The 19,318-nt window shown below is 37.2% G+C and overlaps 1 protein-coding gene across 1 annotated transcript in view; it reads right to left on the bottom strand.

The window, feature by feature from the left end:
- The window catches only part of FYB1 (FYN binding protein 1), a 41,846-nt gene that overhangs the window by 10,955 nt on the left and 11,573 nt on the right, over nt 1-19,318 (bottom strand). The window contains exons 2-16 of the mRNA XM_027878690.1: nt 17,268-17,276; nt 16,716-16,875; nt 14,994-15,043; nt 13,796-13,815; nt 12,923-12,969; nt 11,771-11,888; nt 9,719-9,875; nt 8,572-8,716; nt 5,674-5,702; nt 4,431-4,506; nt 3,746-3,886; nt 3,036-3,067; nt 1,915-1,981; nt 535-632; nt 114-293 (exon numbers count right to left, since the gene is read on the bottom strand). Of these exons, the coding sequence (XP_027734491.1) occupies nt 114-293; nt 535-632; nt 1,915-1,981; nt 3,036-3,067; nt 3,746-3,886; nt 4,431-4,506; nt 5,674-5,702; nt 8,572-8,716; nt 9,719-9,875; nt 11,771-11,888; nt 12,923-12,969; nt 13,796-13,815; nt 14,994-15,043; nt 16,716-16,875; nt 17,268-17,276 (1,329 nt within the window). The remainder of the gene's footprint in view (nt 1-113; nt 294-534; nt 633-1,914; nt 1,982-3,035; nt 3,068-3,745; nt 3,887-4,430; nt 4,507-5,673; nt 5,703-8,571; nt 8,717-9,718; nt 9,876-11,770; nt 11,889-12,922; nt 12,970-13,795; nt 13,816-14,993; nt 15,044-16,715; nt 16,876-17,267; nt 17,277-19,318) is intronic.

Raw genomic sequence — 19,318 nt, 5'->3', positions numbered from 1 at the left:
AAGACAAGTACTAGGTTCTACTTGGATATGTTAGGGAAGAGAGGTTTCACACATTCCAACTCAATCATTTTCTGATAATTTGATATATACTGCAGTTTTTTCATAAAGCTTACATTTTCCCTCTTTGTTACGGCACAGGACTTTGGTGTCATCTGTACTCTCTATAATATCAAGAGACTCTCCCGGTTTAATATGTAATTCTTTAGATCCCCATTTTCTTTTAGGCAAATTCTGAATTGTGGTAGTAGAGAAAAGAACTTTTATTTCACCTACATGCTGGAAAAAAAAAAAAGCTGGTTAAAACCCATTTATGTACAGCTTGTGCTCATGCATTTTTTACTAAATTTTCTAAAATGAGGCAAATAATTGTATATGCTGTATAGTATGTGCCCATGCTTGCAGATGCTCAGACCACTATTATTACAAGTAGTAACACTTTATCTTTCAAAGGATAAAGGGACACAAATTAAAGCACATCATATAGATATTTTAGTTTTAGTATTTTATGGAAAAAAAGCTTACTTTGAACAAAACTTACTTTGAATTGTTTCTCTTCTTTTTCCATCTTCTTATGCTTTTGTACATCTTCTTCATCCAATTTCCTTTTTCCAAAGCTTTCTAGATTCAATGAACTAAACCAAGAGGTTACAGATAAAACCAAATCAGCAACAAATCTGAGGTATTGGTAAGCCTTCTGATAATTTTGGTGAAAATGCATTTTCTTTCATGTGTCTTTATCATGTTTTTGTTGCTCTGCAAAACTAGTGCGGGTAATACAGTACAGATTTTATTTCAGAATTAATAAAAAGCTGGGGTTGTCTTTCCTGTTTTTCTCTGATGTTAATATATCTATCACAAAAATGAATATTGAAGTATTAAGTATCTATCTGTCTATCTGCTACAGCACTTTAGAATTTCTCAGCAAGGAGCAATTTTTATGAAGTCTGTGTGTCTTTGGGCAATAAGTTGAATAAGACATGTCTCACTGCAGAGGCAGCTGGAACATCTTACAAATGTTAACAGCCTTACATATGTTAGTCCTATATGGCCATAAAAACCCTTGCTGCACCAGGGAATCTGTATTACATTACCCATTTCAAGTTTTGTTGGGTTTTTTTTCACATCCCTGATAGTGTTGACTTCTGCCAAGCAGCATGGAAGTGTTTCATGCCCTGTCTGACTGTCCTTTCTGATACTGCCCCTGGGACTGTAAAGACTGATTCTCCTTTTTGATCTTTCTGATCTCTGTAGAAGTTGTGGATGACAGTTTCATTGGTGATGAATGTTTGAGTGTGTGTGAACTAACCTAGACTTAGGTTAGAAGGACTACATGTTTTCCTTTGGATACACAGTCCAAAGAGCTTTCTCTGTTTTAGTATCTCCAGACTAGATTGTCGTAGGGTACTCTGTTGCTCCATCTGAGTGGAGTAATTGACACCAGAATGTGACATTTTTCAGTCATCATCACAGATGCATCTGTGCTCATAACATGTCTGTGCTCCAGAGATGATTATAATTTTCTAGTCCAGGATAAAAGTCTTCCAAGCTGAACTTTGCACCTCCAGATGTATTTTATACTTATAACACAGAGCCCTGTCTCCTTTTCTCTTAAAATACTGGAGCAGCTGAAATCAAGTATGTAACCTAACAGTCCCTGAATTTTGATAGAAAAAAAAGTGCAATGAAAAGTACCTTTAGGCCATACATCCATTTCTATTTCTTACTTTTTCTATAGTCTAATTATTGTTTCAATCTGAAATGGAGGAAGGAGCATTCAGCTGCCATTTGGTTTGTGAGAACTACAAAACCTGACAACACCAAATAAAGCAGACATTAGTAGCAATCTGCCTCTAGTAAATACTTGAAAAATGTGTCTCAGTGTATTAGATTTCTAATCATAATATTTCCACTTACATAGCATCAGGCGGTGGTGGAGGAAAGTCTGAAGAATCCACGTCATCGTACACATCCTCTCCACAATCTGAAATAAGAGTGTTTAGAAGAATGAAACATTAATATGTGAAACTTGAGAATTGAATACATTGTGTTACAATCTATGGTATTTTACTGAAGTTGACAAGAAAGTAAGGCAAGTACTGTAGCCATTTACTGTCTATATTAACTGTGGATTCTGTTTAGCACAGTCTACTGTGCAACACCACCCAGTCTTTTCAGATTAAGACTCTTTAATAGTAATAACCAGTAGTCACTGAAATTTTAATCGTCTGAAGCTTAAGCAAGTTTTAGCACATGCTGGCTAATGCAATAGCCTTTAATCTTCACTTCAATTAATCTGTGTCCCACTGTAGTGCATCAAAATATATTTTTGGAGTTTGATTTAAATGTATATTTAAGGATTTCTATAGCACTCTTGCCAAACCAACATTGCTTAGAAGTGGATATGAATCCCATGTGTGTTAGGTTTTAGGCCATATTGCAATACAAAAGCAGCAAAAAAAATCTTAGCCTGAGAATATTCTTTGAATCACATTCAATGTATTTGTACAGAAGAAGCAATTCTTCAGCTCATCAAACCAACGCTTAGAAAAATCAGTAGGATATAAAAAGTTTACAACTCAGTCCTGAAAACAGCCTCAAAAATTGGAAGAACTTGCTTTTTATTCCATGACTGAGCCAATGGTTATGAGTATTTATTATTTTACAGGGATACTGCAAGTGATAGAAGTAACAGCAAGCATCTCTTTTCACTTTTGAAGTCTTTCACTGAGTGTTTCTTTCCAAGTGTATCTGTTCAAATTAAGTTCCAATAAAATGAAATAGTATAAATCTCACATAGGAAAATCACTTTAAATACATTAAATTGTTTTCTAGAGAGCCTACAATGTATAAGTATCTCCTTGTCTGTAGCAAATCAGTCACAATATTTGAAATTTGTTTACTGGAACTGGGTAAGCAATAGGAAATCCTGTTTCCTTCCTTGGATGTATTTTTGTGAATAGAATGATACAGAGCAGCGTATACAGAAAAAAGGATCAGGAATCAATACAGACACTGAACAATAGGCTATTAATTACCTTTTCCAGACAGGTTTGTTGAAGAAGATGTGCTGGGGGCGAGGAGGAGAAAGAAAGCTTATTAAGTATTTATATCACATTCACAGGCTTTTTTGTAACATAAGTAATTTAAAAAACTTGCAACACAGGGGCTACAAGTAATATCCAGACATTTTGAGATGCCACCGACACCAACAATGTTTAGGAACTAAATGTATTTTTACCACTGAATCAAAGTAAACTTTTTCAGAACTGAATGACTAACACAGGTGACAAAAACACCAGTTGCTGATCTGACCCCTAGGTAAGATGGGTAGAAGACAATTTTTGCATTTTTCTGTTTGGCAGATTATTCCTAAAATTTGGATTAACGGATCTAGATCTACCAGTTTATCTCAGGTACATTGTACTGATAAGCAAAGTACATTCTAACTGAGGATACATCAAATTTACGTCACCAGAGTGGCACAAAGATGATGGTTTATTTTGGTGCTCTTCATGGAAAAGAAAATTTGGCATATTTTAATTACCAGACTTTTGCAAAATACAGCTTGTTAAGAGAATCATTATGCAGGTGAAAAGAAAGCTCAGTGTTTTTGCAGAAAGTATCACCCTGAGCTGCAATTTTATGTATGATTCATTAGGCTGCTGTGAGGACATGTTAGTAGCATGTGATCAATGATTTATTAGAATTAGTTAATGTGCACTGTGATTTCCTGGCAGACTCTTACAACAAATTTCCATCATCTTCTGCCCCATTGCCTTTGGTTGTTTTTTCTCGTATACTTTTCTTTTTGTCATCTTTGACCTTTAGCCTCTTCAAGATTCCCCAGGACCAGATACCATTCTTATCTTCATCCTGTGATACAGACCTTTGGAGCATGCATGTGATTATCACAATGTAAAATGTAATGTTCTTTTTATAAGGCCCAGTTTAAATTATCCATTGATGCATATAATTATCATTAATGCCAACAATGTATATATATACCACGAAGTGAGGTCACTTACCCAAATGCTAAAATGCTAAACTAGAAATATGTGCATTATGTTACTTGTAGATACTGAGATGTATTTGTAGTGTAGATATTAATCTAGTGGCTTACTGTTTTCATGCTGTTACTCAGGTAGCTAGTAATTTAGTTTGTTGTTTTGATTTCAGACCTATTCTGTCTACTGGAGATTTGGAGATTTTCATCATTGCAACTTCTTTTGCTGACCTACCAAAATTAATTACAGAACAAACCTTCTCCAAAAGACAGAAGAATCTTTTTAGTTTAGATTCACAAATTCATACTGATGTATACTCTCTTCCTGATCATCCTAATACTTGCTAATTGTTACGTCTAATTAAAAAATACTAAATCCTGAAAACATTCTGCTAAAGTAGAATAAATAAATTATATAAAAACTTACCTTGCTATGGGCTCTCCATCACCAATTTCATCATAAATATCTTCATTGGAAGGAGGCAGAGGAAATGGGAACACATCTTTGACAGATCAAACAGTGAATTAATGCAAATATACTTAATATAATTTATATAAAGTATATTATATATATTTTATATATTTAATGCTGCAGAATAGGGTATTCATTACAGGCCTCTTAACTATATCAGATGTATGTGCAGTTTAGGCAATATCCTTGTAAATGGAATATTTCTGTAAACCAGCACAGTCTGTTTTTTAAAACAGTGATTTAGACTTATCCCAGCTGGGAATGCCATCCGTAGAATTTTAATGTGGCATTGCCAATCACAAGAGCATGGATACTGAATACAAATGCTGCTATACTGTAGTTAATGAAATTCTAAATGACTGATTCAGCCCAGACATTAGGATGACCTTTAAATTTTCATGTCTGACTCAAGTGACAACTGAAGATGTCAGACCAATACTCTCAGCAAGGGACAACTTGTCTTCATCCACAGAAGTCAGAGACAAGTGCAATGTAAGCTACCCACTTTGGTCTCAGCTTTGACCTTTGGGCCCCACCTCCTTCAGTGCAGGGTTAGCTCAGTTTGCATGTCCAACTCCAGCCACTGGTCAGAGTAATCACTGAAATCTGTTCTTAGCTGGCAGCAGCTCCATTCAGTACTGCCAAGGGATGCTTCTGCCATGACCAGTAGAAAACTCTAAGCTGAGAAGATGAGCTGTGCTCTTGCGATCAGCAGAGAATGCTATATAAATATGTAGGCTACTAAAGGGGAAACTGGGTTTGAATGTGTGTTCTTGACCATGTGGGGCTGCTGCATCTGGGACTCCAGTGTGTTACTGTAACTGAAGTCAACTCTGTTAGCAAAGTGCAGTTTTATATGGTAGCATTACTGGCTTTTTCAGAACTGGATTTCTCCCACAAAGAAACCCTTGCTCATCTTAGTATTTTGACAGCTATATCTGTGCTGTTTTTGGGATGATTTACGCACAAGAACAAAGTTCGGTCATCTGTCTTGCTAGTGATTCACATTATCTGAAGACAAAACTTCTGTCTCACTAAAGTTCCTGTAAATGGTGGGGAAGTTCATTTGGCCACTATACTTCCTTGTTTGTTGCCCATTAGCAAACATTTAATATGCTTATGGATAATTAGTGCATTATTTGGAAGCTGTAAGAAATACACACTAACAACTCCCCCAAAATGTATATGTAGAACTTACTTCCAGCTCCACTACTGTCAGCGCTCAGGCTGGAAAAGCAAACAAAAGACATTTTAGAGAAGAGCAGTCATCCTTGAGTAAAAGAAAACATCATGATCACCCATTCCTTTGCAGTTATTAATTGTAAAACTTTTGGCCTTGGCACTTGTGTCCATGTCAGCTGAACATTACAAGTTCTGCACTGAAAGCTCAGACATGTGCTTGTGTTTTCTATATGGGCAACAACTAAATGTGCATCTTCCTTTCTTTCTTTCACCACACATCAGTTTCTTACAGTCAAATAAGTAGTTTGTATTCTCACTAATGCCAAAAAAAATGTGTAATCTAGTTCAGACTTGAATTAGCTCCTAGACGAAGAAAAATTAACTCTTATTAGATTCCAGTAAAGCAGGGAAAATGCCCATTGCTTTTTGCTTTTTTCCTTGAAAATAAATAGTTATAAATCATAAAAGAGTATTTTAATACATCACTGAACGGAACTGAAAGCGGACTAAAAAGTTAATCAGTACAATCCTTAGTATTTTATAAGTAAAGCTGGAAAAAAAATTCTCAATTTTCACAAATCAATGTAAATATTTCAAGCCAGTGAAGGTGCACTTTTTCATATAAGCAGAATATTGTGTCCTAATTGTTAGCAATTGTTAGCAATTTCCAGTGAAGTGTCATTTTTCAATGAAATGCAAATTGATGTCTACAGCTACAAAGATTTAGTATATATAGAATATAACTTATATTCCTGTTGATGTCTTTAAACTAAAGTTTACAAAATCTGCCTTGGGTCATAGGATGATTTATGTTGGAGGGGACCTTAAGGAGTCATGTAGTCTAACTTGATGGGAATAAAAATTTAATCCAACTGAACACTACAGAGTGCATCTAGACCTTCAGATTCATTCCTTATGAGAGGATCTTCATGAAATGAAGTGTTAAAAAAATTAATTTATTGCTCAACTATCTTTCACTGGGTACAATTTAAGCCTCTAACTGCATGTTTCTAACATTTCAAAGTTTCCATGTTAGCCATGTTCTAATAGTAGTTGAGAAAGCCCTGTGAGGTTCACAGTAGCTGAGATTATTTCCAGGTTAGAGTCTTAAAATTATACATCAAAACAAGTTATTTGTTAAACTTTTGTGCCAAGAACTCCTGAAATACAACAGCCATGATCACTTATTAAGTTTGGAATATTAGCAATACTGCTGATAATGAGATAATACTATTTGGTCAAGAGTTTTTTTTAGAATGGCATTCTTACAGTGGTTTCAAAACATGTTGATATGTGTCAGACCTTCCAACAATTCATGCTCATGAACTGAACAGAATGCTATTAATCACTAGAGAAGATAAAAATGTCAAAATACAGCTTAAAGGATTTAATGAATCTGAGCCAGTCATTCATCCTTCCAAGTTCCTTGGAATACACTATTGTTTTAGTACACAACAGTGTTGGTATTAATGTTTGCTTTTGAATTCAATAGATTTTCTAAATTCCTTGCATTGAGGTGGTTAATTATAATTCTTGCCATAGTGAAAAGGGTTGGCCAAAGATACTTCTGCAATGAAGTAACTATTGCTGAGGTTACCTTAAATGTAGAAAAACTATCTCAAGTCTCCTGGCTAGGTCATGATGCTATGAGACCAATGTGCAGGGAGGAAAACTGATATGGAGCAACCTGGCAAAGTATCAGATTGGTTGCTTAGGAATGCCAGCCTGAAGGCAGACTTTTCCAAGTTCTGTTTCTGGAGCTCAGTGGGGATGTTCTATCAGCTGAGGATCAGCTGCACCCAGCAGCCAGCCAGCTGCAGTCCTTTTATTCCAGGCAGGCCTACTAAGTTAAGGAGCCTAATGGAAAGCAGTGAAAGCAGTGTAATGGCTGTCTCAAGATGGTTTTCCTACATACTGAAATTCTTTACACCCAAATGCAGATCACTTATCCCAGGCTTTGTGTTTCTGCACAGCAGGACATGTAGTGGAGAATGAGCACTGGTTTGTAGCATCACATTTCAGAAGCAGGCTTTTATGTGAGGTCTGGTAATGGAGGGTACCACCATCATGCTGGGCTATGTGGTAGCCTTGACTCTTGTCACAAGGTTACTAGGATATTTCCACTCCTGCAAACTTGATCTTCTGCTGGAGGTGGCACTTAATGAAGTGTACCAGGAAGATGTTAGCTGCAGATCTGTTTGACATGAAAAAGATGACACATTGAAGTATAGAGTCTGCAATGAAGCACTGCATTGCAAATGCATGTGAGACTGTGCCACAGAGAATAAGCTTCTGGTGAAGCCAAAAACAGTCAAAAAGCTCATACTCATCTCATGGAATTTGAGAGGCCTTACTTTCAGGATTAAACTCATTAGCCACACTTTCCTGAAGGGCCATCCTAGACTTGATTCCAGAGGTCCCTTCTCTTCAGAAAGAGATGGGTAGTTAAGACTTATGGACTCACACTAAGGCTTATGAAAGCAATGAGGGTGATCAGGAGTTCCCTGGTGCAGTGAATTGCTTTTAGAGTCTTTTATTATTTCATGCTAGAAAAAGGACTACATGACTTCAAAAGGCGGAATGAGAGAAAAGAGGGAGTGAAGAGAACTACACTTCCTGCCAGTGATTTGTGATCCTGTATGGTTTGCAATTTGTTCTCTTTTGGACTGCAATAGTGTAGGTCCTCTTCCAATAGTATAAATTCCTCCTGAAAATGAGAGCTTACAGATGCTGGATTCTAGAATTCATTTATGTTCCTCTAACCAATTCATTTATGTTCCTCTAACGAACTTACATGTTTCTTATACAAATGGCTGTTCCATGACAAGAGTTGGCTTTGTTGTTGTAAAATTTCCCCTGGCTAGGCTGACTGGGATGAATCATTTGTTTCTTTTCAGATATTCCTTATACATACCTCGTTGAGCTCTCCTCCTGTCCAACATCATCATACACTTCCATGTCACTCTCTGAAAATTTCACATCAGCTCCAGTAGGTGTTTGTTGCTTTCTTTTCAAAGAATCATAATCAATCTCTACCATGGTTGTTTTAATGTATCCACCTAAACGAATGAAATCATTAGGCAGAGACTGTTTTGAAAGGTCATGGTAAGGGAATGAGTTTAACAGAAGGTTCAGAACTGAATTTTTTTAATGAGTTTTGAAAACTTTCAAAGAAATATCTCATTCCAAGCAGCCTAAGCTTGACTCTCCACCTGTCAACACAAATACAAATCTCAGATCTGTCTCCCCACTAAACCTTCCTCAGGTGGTATCCAGTTAATTTCATCCTTATTTGCTTCTCAGCTGTCAGCTCAGAATTTTCTGTGCAAACTCCAGGAATCATGAGGCAGACTGTTTCTCAATTAACCTTGGAACCACTGCAGTCTTGTGCATATTTTATGTCATCAGAAGACTTGGCCTAAGATGATGAACTCTGTGTTTCCTGAGGAGCATTTTAGATAGTCTTCTAAAAAATCATGCAAGTGTTTTTCATAACTTTGATTGACTTAATGGATCAGTCTTTTTTAACCCAGGAACCAGATCATCAACCCCTTTGTCACACTCACAGATTCACTGATCTGTGGATATTTATGCAATTAGAGAAACATCTCTAGAGAAATCAGTTAGAAACTTTCCATAGGAGTAGGAACAAGATAAAGACTTAGAACTGGTCCTTACAGTCTCTATTTCTATTTTAGGAACACCAATGTTATGATTAAATAGAAAGACATGAAAAAAAATGTGATCCTTGTTACTTGCAGGGTGCCAAATTCTGATGCTATTTCAAAGCTGACAGGGAATTGCATCTCAGTGTGTCAATGAAGGTCCCAGCGTATTGTACCTGACTTATTCTAGTGCCTATAAATGTGACATCATGTTTTGCAATAACTTCATAGTATGAACTAAACCTTTCATGCTAGCTGGGTACAGGAGGGTGAGTTGTGGTAATTACTTTGGTGGCCAGTGAATCAGCCTTGGTAAGGCTACTCTTTGGTGTAATGCTCACGTTTGCTGTTATATAGTGAAAATATTCAGGAGCACAAGGAAGAAACAGAACTTACAGCATCCTCCTATTCTACCGAGCCACTTTCCTTCTGGGTTGTCTGTGAGGCGAATGATTTCAATCTTATCCCCCTGTTTGACAGTCAGTTCATTCTTCCCTCCCTTGTAGTCAACACAGGCTCGTGCCTGATGAAGAACTTCAATGGGTCCCACTAACTGAAGAAAAGAAGCAATAAAATAAATCACAGGTGTGGAAAATGGAGATTTTTTTTCCCCAGACATTCAGAATAAAAGAAAAAACAGTTATGATAATTACTTGTTTCATTGACATTTAAAGTAGTCTAGGCAAATAAACAGAAAGGTTTTGTCCTGCCCCTAGTTTAAATTAATAATCAGAAATTAAAAGAGAGGGGAACAGCATGGAAGTAGACCAGTTGAACTGACTGGCAAAATCACAAAAATACAAAGACTAAAACCAACTAACTAACTGTGGAGCCTTTCATGAGTTTACAAAACAGATGTATTTAATTCCAGTGCACATCTCCATGTATTTCCAGCAGAACCACTCAGCAAATCAGAATCTTTTAGGTTCTCTAAGACCTCTAAGATCATTGAGCTCAACAGAAGAAATTTTTCCTAATATCCAAACTAAACATCCCCCAGCACAACTTGAGGCTATTTCCTCTTGTCCTAATCCTGGTTATCTGGGAGAAGAGACCAACCTCCACCTCACTACAGCCTCCTTTCAGGTACATGCTGGGAGTAATAAGATCTCCCCTGAACCTCCTTTTCTCTGGGCTGAACACCCCAAGCTCCTTCAGCTGTTCCTCATAAGATTTGTGTTCCAGACCCTTCACCACTTCCACTGCCCTTCTCTGGACTCTTTCCAGCATGTCAGTGTCTTCCTCATAGTGAGGGCCCCAAAACTGGGCACAGGATCCAAGGTGTGGCCTCACCAGTACCAAGTACAAAGGGACACTCTGCCCTGGTCCTGCTGGCCACACTATTGCTGATACAAATCACATGGGTAAATTTCGTTAACATTAAAGAATCTGTCACATAATCCCTTGTGTTTACTATTCTTATCTATAAATGGTCTTGCAAGTACTCACAAGAGGTGATCACACTGTTTACTGGAGTTTAGGGTTTGCTTTGCGGGATCTCTTTGTTACGTTATGAAGGAACCATTTTGGATTGTAGTATTTGTGACTTTAAGATATATATGACCTTTCAGAGGCATGTTGCTCTTGCCAATTAGAGACTACCTCAGGAATATAGGTGTGTAGGTGGCAAATAAATGTGAAAGAAAATTTCAAATAAAATATGTTTGTTTGCATTTAAATTTCATAACATTCCTTAATGGCTTTAGGACAGCAGTCTGGAAGCTAAAAGCATTCTATGCACTAATACCTACAATTCACAGGAGAGGTTAACCCACTGTTACTAACTAAGTGGTTCTTTAAAATTTGCTTATCAGCTCATGCCAGTCTCTCCACATCAGACCAAGGCCTCAATATGAGACAGTCAGCGTGGCTTTACTGTGTACTGAGTGTAATAGGAAATGAAACAAAGCTGCCCACTATGTACAATGACACTGAAAACAGCACAGTGGAGTATTGTGAACAGACATTAGTTTAGAGAAACTGACTGGCTGATCTGCAAACTATGGGAGCATGATGACCACCAGATATATAAATATTTATAACAGAAAGAACTGTCTTATCCTTTAGCCTGAGACACAGACTTTAGCTCCCCTTCACATGCTCTTTTCACTTCCTCCCCATTTAAGCTGAATATCCATTTAGGTACCTTTATGCCAAGTGCAAGGGCAATATGCTGCAATTTTGAAATCTGTCAAGGGCTGGATACTTTTGTATCTGACTACAGTAAAGCAAGTAACACTAAATATGTATGGGATACAATTCCCACTTTATTAAAGACTTTTGATGCTATTCTAGTGATGCAAATCACTAGAAACAGAAAAGTGAAAACAAATGGTTTTAAGGCTTTATATATATATATAAAGTGTATTTTGAACTAGACAATGGTAAATAATCCTTCTCACATGTCTTTGGCTAGGTTACAAAAAAAAAAAAAAAAAAAAGACTTACTTTGAACTTCTTCCTTAATTCCAGTTCTTTCTTTTCTTTTTCCTTTTGTTCTCTTTTCTCCTGCTCCATTCTTCTCTTATCTTCTTTGTTCTGCTTCTTCTCTTTTTCCCTTGATGATCTGAAAGTGCATTGCCAGGAATGAATGTGTGAAGCAAATCTTCCCTGGAGCTTCTTTACCCAAGGTTGATAAAAAATTACATGTGATGAAAAAAGAATTCTCCAAGAGAAATGAAAGCTATGGATTCTAAACCCTAGTGAAGCATCAACAAATAGGGTAAGGAACCCTTTATTACATGTATAATTTAAAGTGGCTGTCCTTAAGAGGACAGCACACCAGGAAAGATTACCTGGAAGTAAAATACCAGCTCTACATGTGTGTGTCCAAATATCCCTGAGCTAATTGTGTTGAGCAAGCTTAGAAACCGGTAGCAGTTTCATTCCTTTTTTAGGATAGTTTTGGTAAGCTGACTGAAGATCATTTGTTTGGGTTATAAAACGTATTAAAATCATTTATTTGTAAAGGGATACTAAATTTTTGCTTGAAGTCATTCTAAATCTGAAGTATTCTACATCTATTACTTATTCAAAGAGAATAAGAGCTTTACTTTGGCTATTGTTATGCAGTAAATCCCATACATTTAGATTTTACCAGGGAAAAGAGTCCTCAAAGTAAAGGACTAAATGGAAGAAGAATAAGACAGCTTGTATTCTGGCTAGTGTACTCAGGTAATGAAAATTGTCAATCCGGCCTCCCACAGCAGTTTGGGCAACATTTATCTGAAAAGCAGGAAAAACAACCACAACAAAAGATCTATCTGGTACCATGGTACCTTGGGCTGAGCTTATTTTTCCTCCTAGACTGTAATTCCAACGGGTGGTTCAGACATGTTCCTTAGATCAGAAATCAGACTTCTGTTACCACAATCACAGTAACCACATCAGTTCACTACAGGAGTTTTTCCAGCATGGGGCATGGCAGATCTAACTAGAAAAGGACCTTAGAACAACTGGACTTTCTTTAGGTAAAATAAATGAACACGATAATCCCTGGCAGAGACTGCTGTGGAATGACACTTCTGTGCCAGATGAAATATCTTTGTTAACAAAGATAGTAATAAAGGTACAATAGGTTATAGAGTTTAAAATTACTACCTGATGTCATTTATGTCTTCATACATCTCTACATCACCTTCTTGGTCCTGAAAAAAACAAACAAAAAAACCCCCAAAATAACAACAAAAAAACCAACCGAGTTTTAAATGGTCGAAGTACAATTGGAAAGAGATGAAGAAACTGAGCCTGCTAGGTAAGCTTCATATAAACTGCATGAAAAACAATTATATCAAAATGCAAATAAAAATTGCTTTAATCTTTCCAAAACAAGTTACTACGTTATACAATCCCACTATTCTTTTTTCCCCTTCCTTTGTTTTTACAATACCACAATTATGAAGTTCTGGACTGTTACAATCACACTAGCGCACTACTTAATCCAAAGTGGACATTTTAATTGCAAAGTTAGTCGTGGAAAATCTTCATCTGTGCCGATGGTTGCACTGCTATGATGAAGGTGTCAGAGTTTGCACTATTTAAACTGGAATGCTAAGGATCTAAATGAGGCTCAGATTAGGGCCCAAGAGACAGTTTTAGTCCTCCTACAATCAGGTACTTAAGCATACCAATATAAAACTATGCTTAACTGAAATATTAACTGAAATACTCTATTAATAGAATGCAGCAGGATCCTTGTTTCTGGAAAATTGTAGTATTAGAAGGTGTAATTTGCCTCTTTTTTTTTTTTTCTTTAATAAATTTTTGGTGTCTAGCCATCTTTAAAAATTAGTTCTGGTTTATTCTGCTTACCTGAATTTATTTCTGTCCTTCACAATAAGTAAGTGCTTCTATAAATTACTGTCAATATACTGGATCAATTTGGAAATAATTTTTAATGTATTTAAGGGGTTTTATTAAATTTGGAAGTTTTTTGCTAAAAATGATAGGTTTATCTTGGAGAATAGCACTTACCCCCTGTGTACTTCCATGACCTATAGGAGAAAAAATAAAAACAAGGTATTTATTTTTTCTTGTCCAAAAAAAATATAAATAGGGTATTTATTTTTTCTTGTACACAAAACAATTAATTGTAACATTAACTGTTTTAAACTGCTAAAAATACAAGTGATGTTAACCAGAAGTATTTGCAACTCCAGGTTTTTAATGAGGTTGTGAATGCAAAAATCAGAGTTCTTCTAAATTTCTTTTGTAGTACACTCCAAAACAAAATTATCTACAAAGGGCATATTTAACCCTGTATTTTAAAAGTGGAAAAATTGCTTTAAAGATTCTTTAGTGACATTGAAAAATTTACATATGCTATTTGTTTACAAAAATGCGTATTTATATGAGAAAGTCGCTGTTAAAAACCTAAGAAATCCAAACAGACCTTAAAGAACTTGTCTGCACCAGCCCCACAGCTGAATAAGGAGGCCAAAGGCTTTTTGGCTAAGGCCATGTCTGCCCCAGGCTGCAGGAGAAGAAGCTCTGTGACTCTCCTGCTTCCTCCTTAGTCTGCAAGGAGTTAGGTAAGACAAGCTCGGTTTCAGCTCCAATCCTGCATTGCTGTCTGTCAGGGATGGCCAGCACACTAAATGATGCACACTGTGCCTGGCACAGACTGACTCCCCCCAAGGAGAGATCAGAAAGCAGATTGAAATTCTTTGTGTCACAATCTGCTTCTCTGCTGCTCCTGGTACAACGTAGTGACTCACTGCCTCTAATTGAGGCAGACCACAAAGCAACATTAAAAGCACAGTCAATAACTTTTATTTTTTTTTTAGCAAGTATAAAACAGTGCCTCCTTCACCAGACCACACAGCTTCAGGTCTGAAAGAGCAGCATTCATTTTGGTTCAGATTTAAAAATCTGGCAATGTACAGTCCTGACATATTTCTAATGAGGGGGAAAAAAAAAAGAAAAAAAAAGAAAGGCGGGATGGAGGTAAGAGGGAAGTTATTTAAAGCAGTTCCTGAAAGTCTGTCATATTAATCATAGAACAGTAAAACAGTTAGTGTTATGAGACAACCATCTTCACCCACAAAACTGCAGAACCAGTGTATTAGTTACAAAATCATGCATAGAAAACAATTTTCTTTTGGTTTTTTTATAAATACAACCTTCTTACAGCTTTTCATAGTTGTCACTGATTAAAATGCATGCATCTTACCCTGTGAAACAAATTCCACATCATCATAATTTTCTTCATTTTCTGGATTTCTGTAAGTATGAAAAAATGGACATGTGAAATCTATGAAGATGGTTTTATGATTATATTTTCATTCATCTTTGTCCTGTTGTGTTTTCCATCTATTTTATACAGTGGCTGGACAGTCTATTGAGCCCTATATCCTACTTGGTAGAAACAAGATTCTCTAAATTGTTCTTCCTGACTGTGTCTTGGGGTTTCAGATGGGGACACCTTGATCTTGAGGTTGTTAGAATCACACTATCACACACAGATCAAAATGAGCCAAAGGCAGATAGATACCAAGAAAATGAGTGTGATATGAAGAATATAATCAGCAGATGGGCTGACAGAATAAAAAAAACTGTTGGTCTTTTTAACTATCCTTGTAGGTGCAAGCTTCTTACACACTACGCAAGCACAATGCCAGACTTTTGTGCAGTGTTAAATACAGCTCTGAGACTAGTCATTGGCTTGTGGGGCTTAAAGTCTAAACAAGGGACAAGAGAAGCAGCGGTGTAAGGATAGGCCAGGTAAAAGGTCTCCGATGTTAGATTTAAAAGTGCTCTCCAGCTGAAACAACCAATAAATTGAGAATATAACTAGTAATATCAGGGGCTTTTAAATTTAGTATGTCTTGTAACAGCTGAAAGAAAATTAGGGCTGACAGTGATCATCATGGAAGGGTAATCAAAAAAAGGACTTTGAAGCAGAATGGGATGTTCTAAAATTGGCCTGATAGCAAAAGCACAGAGGCAGGTGAAAGCACAGGTGTCAGCACCCAGGCACAGGCTTTCAGTGGAGGGGAGACCCCAGAGGGCACACAAGAATCGAGGACCAGAAGGGCCATCTGGAGATGAATTTCGTCGATCCCTAAAGGTGAAGAAGAGGATACCCTGGACGGCTGTTGCAGGTGCTGTGGCCTTGAGGCTGGAGTGATGCTGTCACTGTGGCCACACTGACTCATTCACTGTGTTAGCACACGCCTCTCTAACTCTTCCTGCCTGTTGTCTGCTGCTCTTTGCAGTAACTGCTGGCCAGAGAGCAGCTCCTTATTTGTGCTCAGCTTGATTCCAGTCAATTTTGACATGGGACTGAAGTACTTATAACTCTTTGTCACCAGGAGGTTCCACTTTTGTATGCAACTCTTCAAAGAAGTATAAAGAAAGGAGCCCCGTATTGACAGAGGCTTCTCAGAGTTATCACGAGGCCACAATGTGTCAGTGATGCAGCTTCACAATCAGGGTTGAGCTCAGTTCCTCTGGTTTGCAAAGATGCTTCCTGGGCTATTGACTCATAGGCATGACTCTCCTTGCTCTCTTACCCCAGAAAAATGCAGGGTAAACCTTCAATTATTTATTGCAACTGGTTTCTTACTTGTGTATGAAGTCTTTCAACCGGTCTGGAATAAAAACTCAGTTTGTTCAACCCCCCTCTCCCCCCTCCCCCCTGCCTCTCCAACGGGGCAAAAAAAGCGTTGTTATAGATAAGGCAATTCAGGGAAACAACTGAATAGAGGAAAGGTTCAAAGTAATAAAAACTAATTCCAGGCAGGCCAGGGCCAGGGCAGGACAAGGAAAGTAGCGAGACTTCACACCCCTAGAAACCTGGGACTACTGCAGCCTTCATCTGAGGCTGCATGAGCAAAGTAATAGGCAGAAAAAAGGTGAAACAATAAAGACCTTGAGGTTTACATTCACTTACCTTATTGCAGAGCTGGGCTTGATGTTTCTGGGAGGCAGACTGGGAGCTTCCATAACCTCCAGGTCTGGGTGAGAGATTGGTTTAGGGGATGGAAACTGTGTACCGCGATCTTGTAGAGGTGCCAGTGAGGCAGATAAGAAAGATCCTGTCAGTTTGACACCTTCATTTCCAGGTACTGAAATAAAGAAGAACAGACTGAATGTATGAAGCTGAGGATATAGCCTTGCTATGTATTACATGAAGTATTGGATAAAATATCAGTACTGAGCACATCCTAGTGCAAATATATTTTGTTGAACCTGCTTCTTATATATCTTTGTTGTATTATCTTACAGGAGTAGAGAGGAAGAGGCTCTGCATAGAAGAATGTACTGTCTGCACAAGGTCTTGTAAAAGTTTTTGCCAAGACACGAACAAGACGCAAAAACTTCACAGGCCATCCAGTGTATATAAGTGCCTGTGCTTTGAAACTAAATTGTAGTATAATTCCACAGTTTGCTAGAAAAGACTAGCTGCAGAATTTTATGTGAGTACTTATGCACTCTTGATGACTTTTGCTTGCTCAGAGTTTTAAGGGATGAGTGATGAAAAGATATTTGGGTACTTATTAAGAGATGTACATGTCCCTGAACATCTTCAAATATGTTTGTAATGGAAGTTGTAAAAGGCTGGACTTAATTTTCTAGCAAGCCTCCATTAGAAAAGTGGCAGTTTAAGAAGCTGCACAGAAGCTACCCCCTCAACAGCAAGGTGTAGTCTTAAAAAAATGATGCTGCTGTGCACCAGGCATAGAAGCTCTAATTTCATGAGTGAGCTGGTGTTCATGTGTGCTGCACTGAGTTCATGCTCCCTGTACAAGCCACAACCAAACAAAAGCAACCACTGCTTTGAGAGTTTATATTGGGAGAACTTATTCAACAAAATAAAATTAAATCACTTCTTTGGATGTTATGATGTTAAACCTAGAATTTTGTCTGAAGGACCATTAATGGATTAAAAGCTACCCAGAAAGAATTGTCCTCAGCCACATGGGGGGAAGCCAAAGAAAATCCAAGGAGGAGGAGAACAGAAGGAAAAAGGAAACTCAGAGTTCAGTTAAAACCAACTGCAAGTGAAAAAAAACCCCTTTCTCTTCTGGAGATTTTCTTTAAGTTCACACCTGTAGAGCTGAGATTAAAATCTTGTCAAGAAAGGAAATGTTCACACCACTGGAAAAAAATGCCTTAAACATAGTACAACAACAAATACTTAGTAATGTTTAATATCAAGACATAACGTTAAAAAAACTACTTAAAGAGCATTTTTTAGCTGCTGAGGTGTCTGAAATCCTAACTTTGGGATAGACAGGAAAAGGGGAATTGGTAACATTCCGAAGGACCTCTCATGTGCCACATGGAAATCCAAGTGAAATCACAAAGCCTTGACAATTTGTCTACTTGCTACCAAAGAACTCAAAAATATATAGATAAGTTTTGTTTCATGGCTGGATAGACCAACCTGTCCACATATATATCAACAAGAGTGCATTTGAAACCTGTTAAGTTCCTTCATTACTTAAACAGCAAAGTACTAATAGCCCCAACACTGCTGATTAAACATGTGGATTCTTTTGTGGTTTTGTTAAGGAGTACATTTCTTCATTCAACATTTATGCTTGCATTTGAGTAAAGGCGAACTTTGCTTAAACGAGCCAAAGTTACACAACTGCTCCTGTATTTGGGTCTCTGAGGATGATGTGATAGCACAGGCTTTATTCATCCACAGTTTTCATCAGCTATAATCTCTTATTGTTCTGAAACCCCTTATAAAAATGAATAGCACTTACAATTTAAACATATATCTTCAGCTGAATTCTAGATTCTAGCCAAAGAAAGCAACCAGAAAGAGGGTTTATTCTTTCTTCTGTTTTCTTTTTTTTTTTCTTTTCATAAAAGCCATGCAAACTTACCCTCAAATTTATTTTTGTGTTTTAACAGGTGTCCTGTATAGTTTTTCTGTGGTTAGATTTTTGCTGCCCTTACTGAGTGTTGTGTATATGCACAACATGCATAAAAGCATTATATCATCATACTGTTTTACTTCATTGTGATTAGTTTGTAGGACTAAGGTAAAAATTCTGCCCAAGTCTCAGTGCATAACACTTCTCTCATCTTATATGCCTTGGAAGCCAAATCCAGGCAATAGGAAACTGGGCCAGGAAAGGACACCACATGCATTTTAGGTTCAGTGCTTATTTTTAAGTAAAAGGGCTGAGCAATTTGTTGTTCTTGTGTACATTGCTGTAATCTAACAGTAACTAAGTGATCATCATAATAACAGAAATAATGCTTTTTATTGTCTAACTGTTAGAACAGACTCTTCTCTGCCTTTAAAGTTCGAATTTGCTACGCTTAGTCTTAGACTGAGACTGATGTAGGTGTAAAATGCTTTAATTTGAATACTGAAAATAGTGGGATGAATTAGGGAGGAAGGTGACAAGCAGTATAAAAAATATGTTATAACCAGGCCTGATTGGGCAAAGCTATAATAAAATTTTAATAATGTGGTTTTTCCTATTTCAGTGGAGCATTTAATTTTGATTCCACGTTTTTGTTTTTTTTTTT

This window comes from Empidonax traillii, unplaced genomic scaffold (genome assembly GCF_003031625.1).
Source record: "Empidonax traillii isolate 1590-97213 ecotype Southwest subspecies unplaced genomic scaffold, ASM303162v1 scaffold44:size1908036, whole genome shotgun sequence".
NCBI classification, from domain to species: Eukaryota; Metazoa; Chordata; class Aves; order Passeriformes; family Tyrannidae; genus Empidonax; species Empidonax traillii.
This window is presented reverse-complemented; position numbering and strand designations above follow the sequence as displayed.